Source organism: Pseudorasbora parva, chromosome 9 (assembly GCF_024679245.1).
Source record: "Pseudorasbora parva isolate DD20220531a chromosome 9, ASM2467924v1, whole genome shotgun sequence".
In the NCBI taxonomy this organism is placed as follows: domain Eukaryota; kingdom Metazoa; phylum Chordata; class Actinopteri; order Cypriniformes; family Gobionidae; genus Pseudorasbora; species Pseudorasbora parva.
The window spans coordinates 17,856,651-17,873,048 of NC_090180.1; the positions used below are offsets into that span (position 1 = coordinate 17,856,651).

Here is a 16,398-nt window from a genome sequence, read left to right on the forward strand (position 1 = left end):
TGTGTGGGTGGAATTGTTAATAAATGGCAGGCAGACAGAAAAAACTGCAGTGAACTGTCGCTTTCCATCTTTGGCGAAACCATACAATATCTGAGAGAATTTAATTCCCATTGGAGCATGTGTGTGATGTGCCTTTCAGAAACAATGTTGGGGTCGTGTGCCCCTATCCTGCTGAGATTCCTCCATAAATGTGGTGGTGATGCTGAGCACTTTCATGCACAATGGGAGTGTTTGTTTCAAAAAGTACCATATGAATAAACCAAATTGCCTAGAGTAATCTGTCTGAACCAATCGATTTGCTGAAATGAATCCCAACTAAAACCCAAGCTGACATTAAAAAAAATGCATCGTAGCAATTGCATCACTCCTTGCACTGCACTGCATCACCCCTTTCTTGTACCTCGTCACACTATTCACCTAAACTACTGAAAAACAAAGTTAGTTTAGTTGCATCACCACTATTAGCTGGATAGCAAATATTCATCTTTAGCTCAATACATCTGAACAATGAATCCTTCTAGGCTGTTTAGCTTTAATAGTATAGCTTTAATAGTTTAATAGTCTCTACAATGAGAGTAAAACACTCGCATAAGCAAGTAAATGTTCACTCTGGGCGACTAAATAATATCTATCTAATAATAATAATCTAATAATAATATAATTTAGCCATTGGCTACTACAGTTTTAGATTTTACTCGCCAGTGTGTTAGAGGTTAAGAAAAAGTTTAGCATAGATATATTTTCACTCTCTGAACACTCAGTTTCTCAGCTCATCTGACGACGTACCATATATACTTTATGGAGGCGCACAACTCCATCACTTTGCTGAGCACGGTTCTCACAAACACACGAGAGAGAGAGGGCACGAGAGAAAGCGCGAGAGTCTTACATGTGCTACATGTTAACAATATATTTTTTTGTAATTTCCTGTCAAATACCAGAGTTCATTTAGAATTATTCAGTTTTTAAGAACAAGCAGAAGATCTGCCGTTTTTTCCAGTAGTGGGCGGACCTAATGAGCAAACAGCAATTTCATTGGCTGGCGCTCATCTTGTCCTGTGCCTGTTTTGGTTTTGAGACGTTCTGACGTCACATTGTAGGCCAAAATGCGGAAGTGAGTTAGCATTTTAGCACTTCCGGTTCCCTCGCTCAAAAGTCTATGGTTTTTTTTAATGGGTTTTTGCTAAATCGCCTGAAATAAGGTCTGTGGTTAAGAAAGCCTCTAAATATTTTCACGTTTTGATCTATGACATAAAACACACTAGTTCTAACCTGCTTGTGATTTTTTTAAACTTTATTGTGTCTTAAAAACGGCAGTTGCTAACAAGTTGCTAAAAGGGACTACATCCTTTGGCCGGGACTTTAGACGTCATCGTGACAAACAGGAAATCTCTCTAGCCCGCGTTTCATTCACTTTTGAATTCTGTAAGTAAATGTTTAATAAAAATACAAAACTAGCCTGCGTTTCAGCCTCACGTTCTTAGAAGTTTACCTTTCAGTTAATATACATAGTTATATATTTAGTCCTTTCAAATAGTGGTGTTTCCAAATATTGTTATACACAGAAATCTGTGATATTAAGGTAACCGATTACCAGTTCTTCATTTCTGTGGAGAGACTGTAGTGTTTTTTGTCCTGAGATGGAACCACAAGTCGTCGAATGAAAGCTGCACTGTTCTACATTTTCAGATTTATAGTGGTTCTCTCCTTGATATATGATCAATCGTCTAAGAAAAAGGACATACGATTGTCAATTGATACAGCTAGCTTACGTCGTGAGTGCTTCTGAGTTGGTAAAAGCACTTTTTTTCTGGCGAATTAGCAAATGGTATGCAAACATACAATCAAACATAATACAGTGAAAGATTCTTCAAAAGATTCTTTAAAGTCTATTTGGGGCACGATGATCAGGCATAATAGCCTAATCTTAATCACAAATACAATAATATTAAGCTTTATATAAAATAACTAAATAATAAATAAAACATTAACAAACGAGAAAACACATCTCAGAGAGGCACACATAAACCCAATTAGTTTCTAACATTTTTGGAAAAAACGAATGGGCAATATTTCTCATGAAAAAGTGGATAAGTGTTCATACACAGTGCAGATCATAATGAGTGAACGTGTTTTTTAAATAAAGTTTGAGGAAGCTTGATGATGACGTAGATCCGCGACTGTGTGCTGTAGTCCGTTTATAGCCTACCGTTAGCATTTTATATCTGACGGCTTTATTTAGGCTTCAAACGGTATACATGTTGGATTCACTTGTAAAGATTATCTTGATAGACAAAACGTGTAAGGGTCATAACTCTTTGTTGAACACAGATCTTATTTTTTGCGATTGTCCAAAAGTCTATGGGGAAAATGCATAGGCTTTTGATCGAGGGAACCCATGCGCCGCTAACTTCCGGGTTGGCCTACAAAGTGACGTCATGACATCGGCGCTCTATAGCTGTCAACGTGATTAATATTCATGAACCCAGCAGCTCATAAATCATTAGTGCTTTGTATATTGTTATAAGTAGACTTAGTATTATTATTATTATTATTATCTTATTATTATATTACTATTATCCTTTTTGTTTTTACAGAAACACAAAAAAATAAGCGCCACCACCAGTCCAAAGCTAAATGACAAATATGAATTCATACATGGTTACCAACAGTTTCTAATTACTAAAATGATATCATTACATAGTGCTTGATTATCATAATATCATAACACAGTCTAATGCTTGATTGACTGATGCTAAGAGTGTATGTTCAGATATTTAAAAATCTGTACCATTTTACAAAGATATTGCTCAATTAGCTGTGTGTGTGTGTGTGTGTAAGTATATATATATATATATATATATATATATATATATATATATATATATAAAATATAACAACATAATAAAGTAGATCAGTCTGGCAACTAAACTAAAAACATGTACTAGTCAATGGCAAGGTGTGCATAGAGCTTTTTTTTAGTTAAGTAATTTGTTGATAGTTTTCCATAGCTAGTCAAATTAAGCCACCATGTTGTACAGTGAGATCTAAAGATTTTCTACAGGAAGTAGAGATGGTGCACACTCACGGCAGTCCACCTCATCTGACTTGTCCTTGCAGTCAGGGTCCCTGTCGCACCTCCAGGTCAGTCTCACACACTCCCCACTGCCACAACGAAATTCTCCAGCACCGCATTGCAGTCTCCGGGTGGGAGGTGGAGCCGGCCGTCCAGACCCGCCCCCGCATCTTACCGCCCACTCATCAGAACCGTCCGAGCAGTCTGGGTCTCCGTCGCAGGTCCAAGGCTGCGGCACACACTCGGAGCTGTTGCAGCGAAACTCGTGCGGCCCACAGGTGGGCGGAGAGCACTTCTCCTCATCACTGCCGTCTCCACAGTCATCGTCACCATCACACACATAGACCGGTGCTAAACATTTACGGTTACGACACTGGAACTCCCCCGCTGAGCAGGACCTGGCGTCTGGGGACAAAAAAACACAGTCTTGATCAAGAATTAGAAAGGATGAAACCGTCTGGCTGACGTGTGGCCATCAACCACATGTCCTGCATAGTGATAGCTCATTTAAAGTGTGCAATTTTTTCTATTTTATTCAGATAAACTGCATGTTAGAGGAATATATATTTTATTTTGTGAATTGTTTAACTTCACTTACACTGTAAGATGCTATTATCATCCCACCCCACATTTTTGCTTCTAACAGGTTTAGAGATTTTCATGGGCAGACATTTATCCTGTGTCTGTGGAGTAGACAGATAGCAGCTGAAGTGAGAGGGGGCGGCAAAGTAAAGCACAGAAAGTTACCCGCTAGGAATGAGAGGGGCAAGAGAAACGGAGAGCGATCTAGTGAATATTGAGTACACGTCAGATATGTGAAGGGCACATCTCATATTTGCCAGGATCTGGCAATGTTCAAAGCAAATAGAGTCACAATTCATTTACAGATATATTTATTATAAAATGGAATCATATATTGTGCCTGTTCAATTTTAAAAGGGCCTATTCTGCTTTTTTTTACATTTTCAACTTTCATTAGTATGTGATGTTGCTGCTTGAGCATGAAAGTCTGGAAAGTTACAAGGCAAAAAAGTCACCCCAAAGGGAGTTATTCTCTATATCAGTAAGCACTGTTTCCATCCAGCGAACCTTCCTTTCCATCACAGCGGTGCGCTTTCATTCCTCCCAAACTTAACTCTAAGCCAAACTTAACATCCAAATTAGCCAAATAAGTGAGTTTAGTAAAATGCAGTCTACTGTTGCTAAACTGTGGGGCGTGCTTGATATTAACAGTGTTATTAAAATCGCATTAAGCCACGAAAGAGACTGTGGTGAGGTGGACGAACGAGAGACATAGAAGGAGCGAGCAAGTCTTCTCATGAGGGAGCTTGAAGGCATATAAGGACGAGCGCCACCAGTCAAGGACGAGAGAGGACCAGGCCTGGAATGGACTGGTAGAGCGCAGTTTCGGGAGTACCCCCCCGGCCTGCGAGGGGCGATGGGGGTATGTGGCAAGCAGCGAAGCAAGGGACCGTGAGAGCGGGCTGGCGGCGAGTGATAATGCGCATTAGGAGTGACAGAAGTATAAAAGGAGGAGCGAAGACAGTGGAAGACGAGAGAGGACCAGGCCTGGATTTATAGTGTGTTTTGTTTATGGTTTGTTGTGTGTGTGCGGGCAGTCGTCCGTGAGGGGCTACTCATGTTACTTTCGTTTTGTTTATTGTTTTGATTAAAAGTTGTTAAATGTTCACCGGTTCCCGCCTCCTTTCTTCCGATCTACATACTGCGTTACAGAGACACTGTACCCTACACTGTAAAAAAAATATATAGTTGTAACCTGGTTACCAACTCAAATTTTTCAGTGGAAATTGAAGAATTTGAGTTGATACAATGAAGGAAATTGGTTTAATAAATAGAAACTCAAAATATTACAGTATCTGAAACAAATAAAACATGTGATAAATCAAGAAAATAGCAAAATGTGTCATCTTTCACTGAGTCTTCACAAATAAAACACAATTACCCAATTTGCTTACAAAATATTTTAATAATATTTGAATAAAGGTTGTCGATAATAAATGTTAACATTAACGAAGACGGATAAACACTGAGGGAGAACTGAAGGCTAAATCCACAGAACAAATGAGAAGATGAATGAGGCACAGGCATATGACATAACTAATTATGACAAACTGGGGAAAACTAGCCCTGCTTCCCAACTCACATACTATCCATACTAAATAGTACTCGAAAATAGAATTAGTATGTCCTAAATCGCAGTATGTTGAAAAGAGTATTCCAAAGATGCCCGGATGGTTTACTATTTCTGGTCAGAATTTGCAGTGCGGATCGAGCACACTCTAACGGCTGATATTGCCCAAAACCCATTGCGAGTTGGAGGATTCGCTTAGAACTACAAACGCGGATAAAAAGCGTTAAACTACAAACATGACGGATATGCGAGTCCAACGATTAAGTAGAGAGGTTTAGATAAAGGGGTTTGAGTGACCAACTATCAGTATTTAACCTAAAACAAAGATATTTATTCAGTGTTGTCCACATTATATTTCACCTGCAGCAGCAATGTGAGCGTTTGTAATGAAACCATTAACTTTTAAATGCATTATTATATTTATACTGCAAACGTGAGGAGAGTCTGCATTAAAGACCCACAAATGGCAGATCAACGTGCTACTACATTTCTGTACTTTTTTTATTCACAAAAAGAGTACATACTTTTAAAAAAATGGTATAAGTAGGCAAATTAGGACGCAGCACAGGTCACAGGGACTGAACTAATAACACAATCAAAACAACAGACAGAGCATATATGTAACAGTAGCTCCCACTCCTGGTAGGTGTGTCCTCACCCCAAAAACAGTCCATCTGAGGGGGAGGGGTGGGCGGAAAAAAAAGCACAGTCCAAGGCAAAGAAAAACTGTCCATGGAGAAGTGGATGGTGGGAGGAGCCAGTAGCAGGACAAGACAGGTGTAACATCAACGACCAGCCAAGATAAGGCCCCAGGGCGAAGTTGGAGGCAGGAGGACCCATGGTGTTGACGACTGACGGGAATACTTGAGGCAAAAAAACAGTTTGGCCCATCTTTCTGTCATGTAATGACTTGCCTTCTGTAACTGTTTTGAGCACTTTAGTTACATTAATTAACCAATTATTCGTTTTTGCTAGGGTATCGATAATTGCAAAATTTCACTGACATTTAAAATTCCTCATATCATAAAGACTTTAAACATATCAGCCACCAATAATCAAGTTAAATAATTGTGATTTCAATATTAACCAGCATAATCATGCTTTGAAACTCGTGGTTAAAGGATGTGCCATATCCCAAACACTCTCGAGGTGGTTGACCAATCACAACACAGTGGTCCAAGCGACCAATCAGAGCACACTGTGCTCTTTGGAAGGAGGGGCTACATAGACAGGAACTAAACAGGGCTCTACTGACCAACTGGGAAAAGTGTGTAAATACATGATAACCTAGTAGACCTAAAGACAAAATCAAGACTTAGTAAAATGGCATAATATTGCATCTATAAATTGATATTTCACCTCAACAATGAAAGTTTTTCATCATTTACTCAATCTCATGTTAGTCCAAACCTTTTTCAAATTCATTGGGGTCAAAAACAACATTGCTTTCACTCGAACAACAACATTGTGTTACACAGAAAAATTCAAGTCATACAGGTTTGGACTTACATGAGGGTGAATAAATGACGACAGATGTTACATTTTGGGGTGAACTATCAATTTAAATCCTTATAGGGAGATTTAAGACAGACACACACAGAATTGAAATAGAGATCAGTAGAGATGGTTATTTAATAAAGGGGTCTTAAGAGATACACATAAAGAGAACGAAGGACCTGCAGATCAAAGGCAAGATTTTAATGGGATCTCTGAGAAACAGGTTTGATGGTACACATAAATGGAACACAAGAGGAGCATAATAGGGAGGGAGACACGAAATTAGGAAAGACAAGGAACAAGGTGAATGTGCTATTGAACAGTTGTGGGCATTTTCTTACTTAGTACTCACCAAAATAATTTTCCATTTTAACACATATCAGTTTGACTGACAGAATGTTTTATAATAGTTTGAGGTGTTAACTAAGCCAAGCATCACTACTATAGCTCATACACTGTAAAAAAAAATGTGTTGGTTTTTGTTGGTTTAACTTAAAAAAGTAAGTAACCTGGTTGCCTTAAAATTTTGAGTTTAGTGAAATTAAAAATTTGAGTTGATACAATGAAGGAAATTTGTTTAATAAATACAAAACTAAAAATATTATTGTATCTGAACCACATAACAAATGTGATAAATCATTTGGCATGTTTCACTGGGTCATCTGTAATAAAACACACACAATTACCCAATATGCTTACAAAATCTTTTAATAATATTTTAATAAAGGTTGTTGAATCTCAAAAAATGTTCATTGTGTTAACTCAATTTTAATTTTAATGAACTCAAAATGTTAAAGCAACCAGGTAACTTTTTTCTAAATATTTTTTTACAGTGTACTTATAGGTTTACAGATTTAAACGAACCCATATATTATTATTTTTCTAAGCAATACGATTAATAATTTCTCTATGCTCCAACTAGATGTATCCTATCTCCCAGTCCTTTATTTGACGTATGTACAAGAGACTTGTGACTCATATGAACAGCTCCAGTATAAAGGCCTCTGGCTTGAGATTAGCCTAGATTAAGTGCAGATGAATGTGTGGGAACAGGCAATTATCATCACTGTGCCAAAACTCCCTCCATTTAGATGATTCATTTATTCCAGCCAGGAAGCAAAATCCCTACAGCATTTCAACATATAGTACAACAAACAGTGATGTATACTCCTTGCGGTCTGACCCGGTTTCAGATCATTGCCTTATTTTCCTGGCCAGAACAGTCCAAATTTAACCTTTGCTTATTTCTAAACAGACTTCAATTTGCAGTCAACCCTTAAAGGAGACATCAGATGCCCCTTTTACAAGTAGTAAAATAAGGCTCCGATGTCCCCAGAGTGTGTAGTGAATTTTTTGTTCAGAATACCCACAGATCATTTTTATAGTGTGTTAAAATGTCACTTTTTGGGGGTGAGCAAAAACGTGGCATTTTCATGTGTGTCCCTTTAAATGCAAATGAGGTGCTTCTGGCAGAGGCCAGCAACAAAACAGAATCTAACACAATCTCGCGCTCTAAATATGTCAGAAACTGTTAGTACCAGAATATATGCTGCGTGGTGATATAACGTGTATAGTTTAGTTGAATTACAGTTATAACTCATCTTGCTTTTATCCATTATGATACAAGATAATTGTAGTGGATCCCTTCAGAATATCGACCAAAACTTTATAAATGAGTTTTATGAAGTTTATTGTACATCACACAAAAGAAGAAGCGTCAGTTTAACTCCAGAAAATCACAGAAAGAGCTGAATAAAACAGTACAAGATGCACAGGGTGTAAATTGGTAAACTTTAAATTCATAAAACAACAAATTAAAATAAAAGAACTCCAATAAATTGTAATAAAATGTGTGTTCTCCCTTTCATTACTGCCATGGCCAGTACCACTTCAGAGACTATGGATCACTATCACTAATAGTTGGTACTAATCCATTGAGTAATAACTTTTTATCGAATCCCTTGTTTCGTATTCTCCCTTTGTATTTAACCTCGTTCACAAAGAAGTCTGATGTAAGATGATTCGGGCAGACATAAACAAATATGTGGGGGCGCATTCCCTTAAAAAAATCCTCTGCGTCTTCAGCGGGTTGTGATGTTTGGAGTACATGAAGACTGTTATGTTCATTTTTACATCCAACAAAACTTGCTTATGAGGCTTTTTTTTTGGCTACTCGCTACAACTGCTGTCCCCTTTAACGTCAAAGTAAAACAACCTAAATCCACAAAATTCTGTTTCACATAGAAATACATTTCATAACATTTATAAAATGTTTTAAAAAAAAAGTAAAACAGGATTTTCAGTAAGAAGAAACATGCAGGCCAGGACTTAATTTCATTGAATACTGATTGGTTGATGTACACCAGAGGTTTTCAATCCTGGTCCTGGGGACCCAGTGTTCTGCAGTTTCCCCTTTAACACACCTGATTTAGCTCATCTGCTTATCAGATGTGAGCTGCATTCAACTGTATGTGGACTGTGAAGTGAAATTCACAGGGTAATCTTCTATCTTAAGTGAGATTCCAATCCGAAGGGAGCGAACATGTTCACTTCAAAGAGCCCTGCGAAAGGCATAGGGAATAAGGGAACATCGATACATCACTTCACAGAGAGTGGAGAGCGAAAATCACCTAACTGTCACTGTGCATCGTGTCACCATTCTGAACTTATGATAAAGCAGAGCCGTTTATAAACCTTCAAAATGTACTTTCATAATAAATGACAGTTAAAGTTCAGCTTCACATTTGTAATTTATTCCTGTGATCAAAGATGAATTTTGATCATCATTACTTCAGTCTTCAGTCCCATGACCCTTCAAAAATCATTCTAATATGCTGATTTGCTGCACAAGAAACATTTCTTGTTATTAAAGGGATACTTCACCGCTTTTTCATATTAAACTGTTATTCCCTAAACTAAAACGAGTTGATACATACCTCGCTCGTCTCAGTGTGCGCACTTAATCGCTCTGACGCACGGTGACGATCTGGTAGCATTTAGCTTAAGCCTAGTTCACACTGCCTGATTTTTGCCCCGATTTTGAGTCGCTGACAGGTTTTGTGAAATCGCCGACAAATGCCCGAGATCACAGGCAAATCGGTGCTCGTGCACGCGAGTGACAATCACGCAGTGTGAATAATCAAAGACGCGATCAGAGAGAATCGCAGACCAGTTGCCGACGCCGGTGAGATATTTGGCATGCTAAATATCTGGACCTGTCGGCGATTCAAACTCCTGCTGTGTGAAATGTGTTCTGACTGAAAATTACACCGACAACCAATGAGAGCGTGAGATACAGGGCAGCAGGAGGTTCAGGGAGGAGTTATAGAGCAGAATATCAGTATTTTAATAGATATATTTACAATTCTATCAAACAGAAACAAAGGACAAACATTTGCACGTCCAGCCACAGCAGCAGCACATTAGACAATTGTTTATTTACCTCAAACTGTCTTTGCAGAACACAATCCTGGCTACCTCTGCCTCCAACAATTTCTTCCGCCATAATCTTTTTTCTTTTTCTCCACAAATCAGCGCAAATACAATTTGAAGCAAACTTTGTGCAGTTTATCATTTTTAATAACAATTCCAAGTCTCACGCGAGAACTCTGACGCACGTGTGATCTCGCGTTGTTTACTTTTCACATCGCACGTGTGTTTGGGAAACGTAGTTTGCGCAACGGTGAGAAAAAGTTGCCGGCGATTCTTCCTCTTGTTCAGTCATGCAGTGTGAACTCCTCTGTCGTCAAACCATCATGCAGTGTGAACACAGCAGTGACTGAATGATACCCCAGATAGTCATGCAGTGTGAAAAGAGCAGTGACCCGACGAGTTTGAAAATTGTGCAGTCTGAACTAGGCTTTAGCCCACTAAGCCCAGTTCATCCACTATGGTACCAAACAGAGATCAAGTTAGAAGCGACCAAACACCTTCACGTTTTTCCTATTTAAATACAGTTACACGAATAGTTGAACAGTCAAGTATGATGACATTAAAAAAATGTGGCGCTTTTCTAAGCGGATTAAAAAGGAGAAATATAGCACTTCTGAGAGTACTTCGACTCGGCGCAGTAAAAAGTCCCGGCTGAAACATCCTCCCTCACATCTCTCCCTCCCCCCTATTGACAGAAATGAGAGAGGGAGGGGGAGATGTGAGGGAGGATTTTTCAGGCGTGACTTTTTACTGCGCCGAGTCGAGGTACTCTCAGAAGTGCTATTCCAACATACATTATAGTTCTCCTTTTTTAATCCGCTTAGAAAAAATAATTTTAATTATTATTTTAATGGGAAAATGTGGAGGTGTTTGGTCGCTTCTAAATTGATCTCTGTTTGATACCGTAGTGAATGAACTGAGCTTAGTGGGCTAAGCTGCTATCAGATCAACACCGCGCATCAGAGCAATTAAGTGCACGTACTGAGATGGGAGAGGTATGTATCAACTCATTTTAGTTAAGGGAATAACATGGTTTAATATGAAAAAGCGGTGAAGTATTCCTTTGACATCAATGTTGTTGAGAATATAAGACATTGATGGAAATCAAAAGATTCTTTGATCAATAGAAAGTTCAATAGAAAATAACTTATTTGAAAAATAAAACTTTTGCAAAATTTTTAGTTTTTATTTTTGATAAATTTAATGTATCCTTAACCTTAAACCAAATCTGACCCCCACAATAAAAATATTATACAAGTGTAAAATAATACCTGTAATATATTTAATTATTAAAGCTGCAGTCTGTAACTTTTTTTGGTTAAAAATCATCCAAAATACATTTTTGAGCAAGTACACAACAAACCAGTTATAATTTGAGTGGTACTGGTGGATTTCTGGGGGAAATTGAAGCATGCCTTTACGTCATTACATCACATCTGTATACATAAAGAAAGAGTCTGGCTAGTAGTAGTACGGAGCATACCGGTATTTTTCAGCGGATCATTTATAGCCTTTTCTCACAGCAACTGGAATAATTAAACTTATAATTTTGATGGGGACAAAATTAATTTTAAATCTACAGGGAACGCTAATAAACATTAAAGGTACACTAAGTAACTTTTTTTTTTTTTGCAGTAAAATATCCAAAAAACACTAGGCCAGTGTTATATATTGTGTTCAGTTGAGTTTTAACAATATCCAAAATATTTCAAAATATTTGTAAATTGTGAGAAGATTGCTATTTTAACCAAGGAGCAAGGACATCTGAGGGAGTCACCTGTCAATTGTATCTCTGTCTAATAGCTGTTACCCTCGGTTTCCAGTTTTATTTGGAAACTTGATGCTTGATGCTTTTCTCTCGCACAGAATAACGTCATAACATAATTTTAAACAAACTTAAATGTATCTAATATGATAAAGAGAGCAGCGTTACCTCATAGCTTCATGACCTGAAAAGCAGAAATGGCACCAGCGACTGTGTCTCGTCATAATAAAAGTCCCTTTGCTCGCGTGGCATGTTTGCGTAACAATCCCTTCAGCGGCCTTGCTCAGCTTCCACAACACTCTGTCCTGCTCTGCTATATACTACAGTAACGTTAATAACCCCATCCATGAACACGATTTTTGCCCGAGACCTAGCCCGATTCTTTTCCACCAGCTGTGAGGTGAAGACATGTCCCAAAATACTGAGCTCAATCTCATCAAACTACGCCTTTGTTTTGCCCTCTAGGGGATGGAAACATGACATAGTGCAGATTTAATTACACATAGTCACTCAATACTGATGCTGTTAACATTAATATTTTGAGAACAAAGTATAATAATAATAACAATAATTTGCACAATTTGATGTTATATGAGCGATCGCTAAATTGAATTTCCGTTGGTAGCATGATTTATTGTAATGTTTTGTTCCCAAAAGTGGCAGACATGTTACTTTCTTGTTCAGATGACATTTTCCGGTGAAAATTCTTATATAGTTTGTGCTCCATGTAGAATCTGTGATTCTAAAGTACAATAGCCACACTGGTGTGGTGACTGACAGCCACACATACACTCTCAGAAAAAACGGTACACTGCTGTCACTGGGGCGGTACCCTAAGGTATAAAAGGTACATCTTTGTACCTACTCACCCCTAAATGGTACATATTGGTACCTTAAAAGGCACATATCAGTACCTTAAAGGTACATATTAGTACTTTTTCAGTTTTGTAAACACCGCTCCAGTGACAGCAATGTACCTTTTTGTCTGACAGTATACTCCTCAAAACACCAAAATTCAAACCGTGGTGATGCACAACTCACGTACAGATGATAACGCCGCAAATAACTGCAATTGCAGGTTTCAAACAGAGATGACAATACAGAGGTAAAACTTATGGACAGCTGTTAGTCGGTTCTCATAACAACATACTGTGTTACAATGACATAAAAATGACTTTAACTGGAGTAATAAACATAATAAAATAAATGAAACACATTTTTAGGTTACCTAACAAAAAAATGACCTCAGTTCAGAACTCAACCAAATTATTACATTTTCTTTTGAACAACATGCACCAATGAATTGGACAATGTGACCAGGAATATGTACTAATAAAATGAATAGAGTCAGATTTTGTTTAGATGTTGTAAAATAATAGGTATTTAATGTGAAAAGGCAAGGGGAAATTATGAATATGGTGGGTTTCGTAACCTTGAGTAAATGATTGGTCTGTATTGATTTTTCTATAGCTTTGAGCTGGAGTCCAGTAAGCAGTGTCTCTAAGGAGACCCAGGAGTGGAGAATTTTGGAGCGAAGCCAGTTTGACCCAGTTCCCTGGAAACTACACTGCCGTGATGATGAGAGGTTCTGATTAGTAGAGGTGAAGCTGTGGGCCGTGTCCAGCCTGAGGGGAGAGAGGTATGGCGGACCAATCCACCAACATTAATCTCGAATACTGCCCACTGGAAGAACATAATTAACCACAGTGTTTTTGTGGGTTTCACCAGGAGATGGACAAATGTTTATGCTCTTGGGCACAAATGTACCCCAAAGTGGGACCAAACATGTTTCAGTCATTTCTAAGACACAAAATAAACAAAAACAAGACAGAACATTTTAAGAAGGCAGTTCAGATTATTGCCAGTGGAAAGATTAAATATACAGTATATACAAAATAATGCAACAGCAAAAAAAAAAAACAAGCTTTCATTTTCAGGTATATACTATCTTAGAACAAGCTCCAGCATGTCACATACTATATGCTGTCAATTGAGCTTGACTTGTATTTTATCCAGAATATTGTTTGGAATAGCATGCTAGCATACTGCTGTAATTATTATTATTGCTGCATACTATGTATACTGTGCGCAATGAAACCTTGCATTGAAAACTATAATAACAAAATGTGTCAACATTTACTAAATAAAATACTGTATCCCACAATGCATTGCACTTGATCTTCCATTTCCTGTGTAATGAATGAAACTAACCTGTTTTTTTTCTTTCTTGTTTCTTACTCATTCGATTTGACTAAATATAGATACATAAAAATATAGAACTTTTTATACTATATTGAATTTTTACTGGATGCCACTCACAGAATCAAACATGCATGTAAAAAAGTCTTGTGTCAGACGTAATAAGGTTATGTGATAATAATTAGGCATATTAGTGTTAGAAATGTTGCATGCTATTTATTTGTAATACACAACCATTCAAAAGATTGGGGTTGGTAATATTGTTTTTTTTTTTTTTTTTATAAATTAATATTTTAATTAATTGCAATTAATTAGTAATAAATAGTTTATAAATAATAATTAATAAAACTTGTATTCAGTAAATATGCTTTAAAGGTCCCGTTCTTCGCATGTTTTCGAAGCTTTGATTATGTTTACAGTGTGCAATATAACATGAGTTAATGTTTCGTGTCTAAAAAACAGTATTTTTCCACACAATTTACTTATCTGTACAGCGCTGTTTTCTCTGTCCTAAAAACGGCCTGATGATTTCCTTGTTCTATGAAGTCCCTCCTTCAGAAACACGTAACGAGTTCTGATTGGGCCAGCGCTTCCCGTGTTGTGATTGGACAGCAGCTTAGCGCACTTTACCAAGAAAGGTCCCGCCTCTTACCATAACGGTTGCACTGCGGTGAATGCGGGTGGAGGGTTAGTCAACAAACGGTTCTAGTGACGTCATTCCTGAAGGAAGTGCAGGGGTGTAGTCCAAACCGGCCGTTCGCTGTAGGCTTTTAAAGGGAACTTCTGTTAAATAAAATATCTCGTTTGGCATTGAACTATGAGCTTTATAATTTTACAGGTATTATTTATGCTCTAACAGCAACATTACACACTAACTAAAGTTTAAAAGATGGGATCGCGAAGAACAGGACCTTTAAATCATCATTTTATAATGATTTCTAAAGGATGTAACACCAAAGACAGGAGAAATTATGCTGAAAATTCAGTTTTGATATCACAGGAATAAAATGACATTATATATATTAAAATGAAATTCCACATTACGACACTTTTTATTGCATTTCTTTTTTTAATTTTTTATTATCAAATAAACGCAGCCTTAGTGAGCACAAAAGACAATGGTAAGCAGAATTTAGTGTATACTGCACAATATGCAGTGAGAATGATTATATTACTGTAAGATATCTTTTTGTGTTTTTAAACAGCTAATCGATCAGGTACAGAAGCTGAACTGTTATGTTTGTAAGCAAACGGTAATTAGTGTAACACATAGCCTGTCACTAGATTTGAAATGCTGAGAGGGTTGTTGCATGTGATTTTACATGATGAGCTATTTGAGCTTCTAGAGGGGCTGATAATCAAACCTGCTCAGGAGAATCATGCATAATTCAATACATGGAAGGCTCAATTAACCAAACGCCAAAAAGAGATTGACTTTAATAAGTTACCCACTGCTTGCTAACACTGGTGATTAAGACCGATCTGAGGAGAGTGCGAGCGTTGTACCAGCATAGTATGTTATTGATCAGTGACTAGCAAGGAGTGTATTTCTGTAAGTCTAATTTATGTACAGCGAGAGACATGATGGATACTGAATGATGACAAAAGAGTTATGGCCACAAATAAGTCAGAGAGTTCAGTTCAGTACAAAATCTTTATTCTTGTGTATATTGATAAACGGATATCTTGTTCAATCAATGGTAAGTATTCTATTCACAAAATATACCTCTTCCATTTTTGTCTGATTTGTTGATGTGTCTTTTGAATGTTATTTTGTTTTTGGATATGCAGTGTATTCTAACTTGTAATTTTGTTTTTAGATTTGCCATTGTGTTTGTAAACTGCTGTTTTGTTTTCAGAATTGTGATTTGTTTTGCACCTCTTACTATATTGCCAAACTTATTGGGACACCCCTCCAAATTATTGAATTCAGGTGTTCTAATCATTTCCATGGCCAAAGGTGTATAAAGTTAAGCACCTAGCGGTAAAAATCACAGAGTGGGTCAGAGCATGCTGATGCGCACAGTGCGCATAATACCGGTTTCACACTGCACGCGCAAGAAGAGCGTTGGCAAGGCAGGGGCAGTGCGTATGAAGAGCGGGAGCCGCGCGCTCCCGTTGTGCATTCACACTGGCAGCGTTCGTCTTGCGCAGATGAACCGCAGCTCGTGTATTGCAAATACAGAGGAATATTGTCCATTCTGTCACATTTTCCGGTGTTTTCCTCCGACACTGTCATTCTCGTGCTTTGATTTATGATGGGAAGCATATATGCTG

At 37.7% G+C, this 16,398-nt stretch overlaps 1 protein-coding gene across 2 annotated transcripts in view; it reads right to left on the reverse strand.

Annotated features, from left to right (window-relative positions):
• Positions 1 to 16,398, reverse strand: part of LOC137090293 (low-density lipoprotein receptor-related protein 8-like) — a 120,037-nt gene that overhangs the window by 40,006 nt on the left and 63,633 nt on the right. For both annotated transcript variants that reach the window (XM_067454211.1, XM_067454210.1), the window contains exon 5: positions 3,089 to 3,481. In XM_067454211.1, coding sequence (XP_067310312.1) covers positions 3,089 to 3,481 — 393 coding nt within the window. The remainder of the gene's footprint in view (positions 1 to 3,088; positions 3,482 to 16,398) is intronic.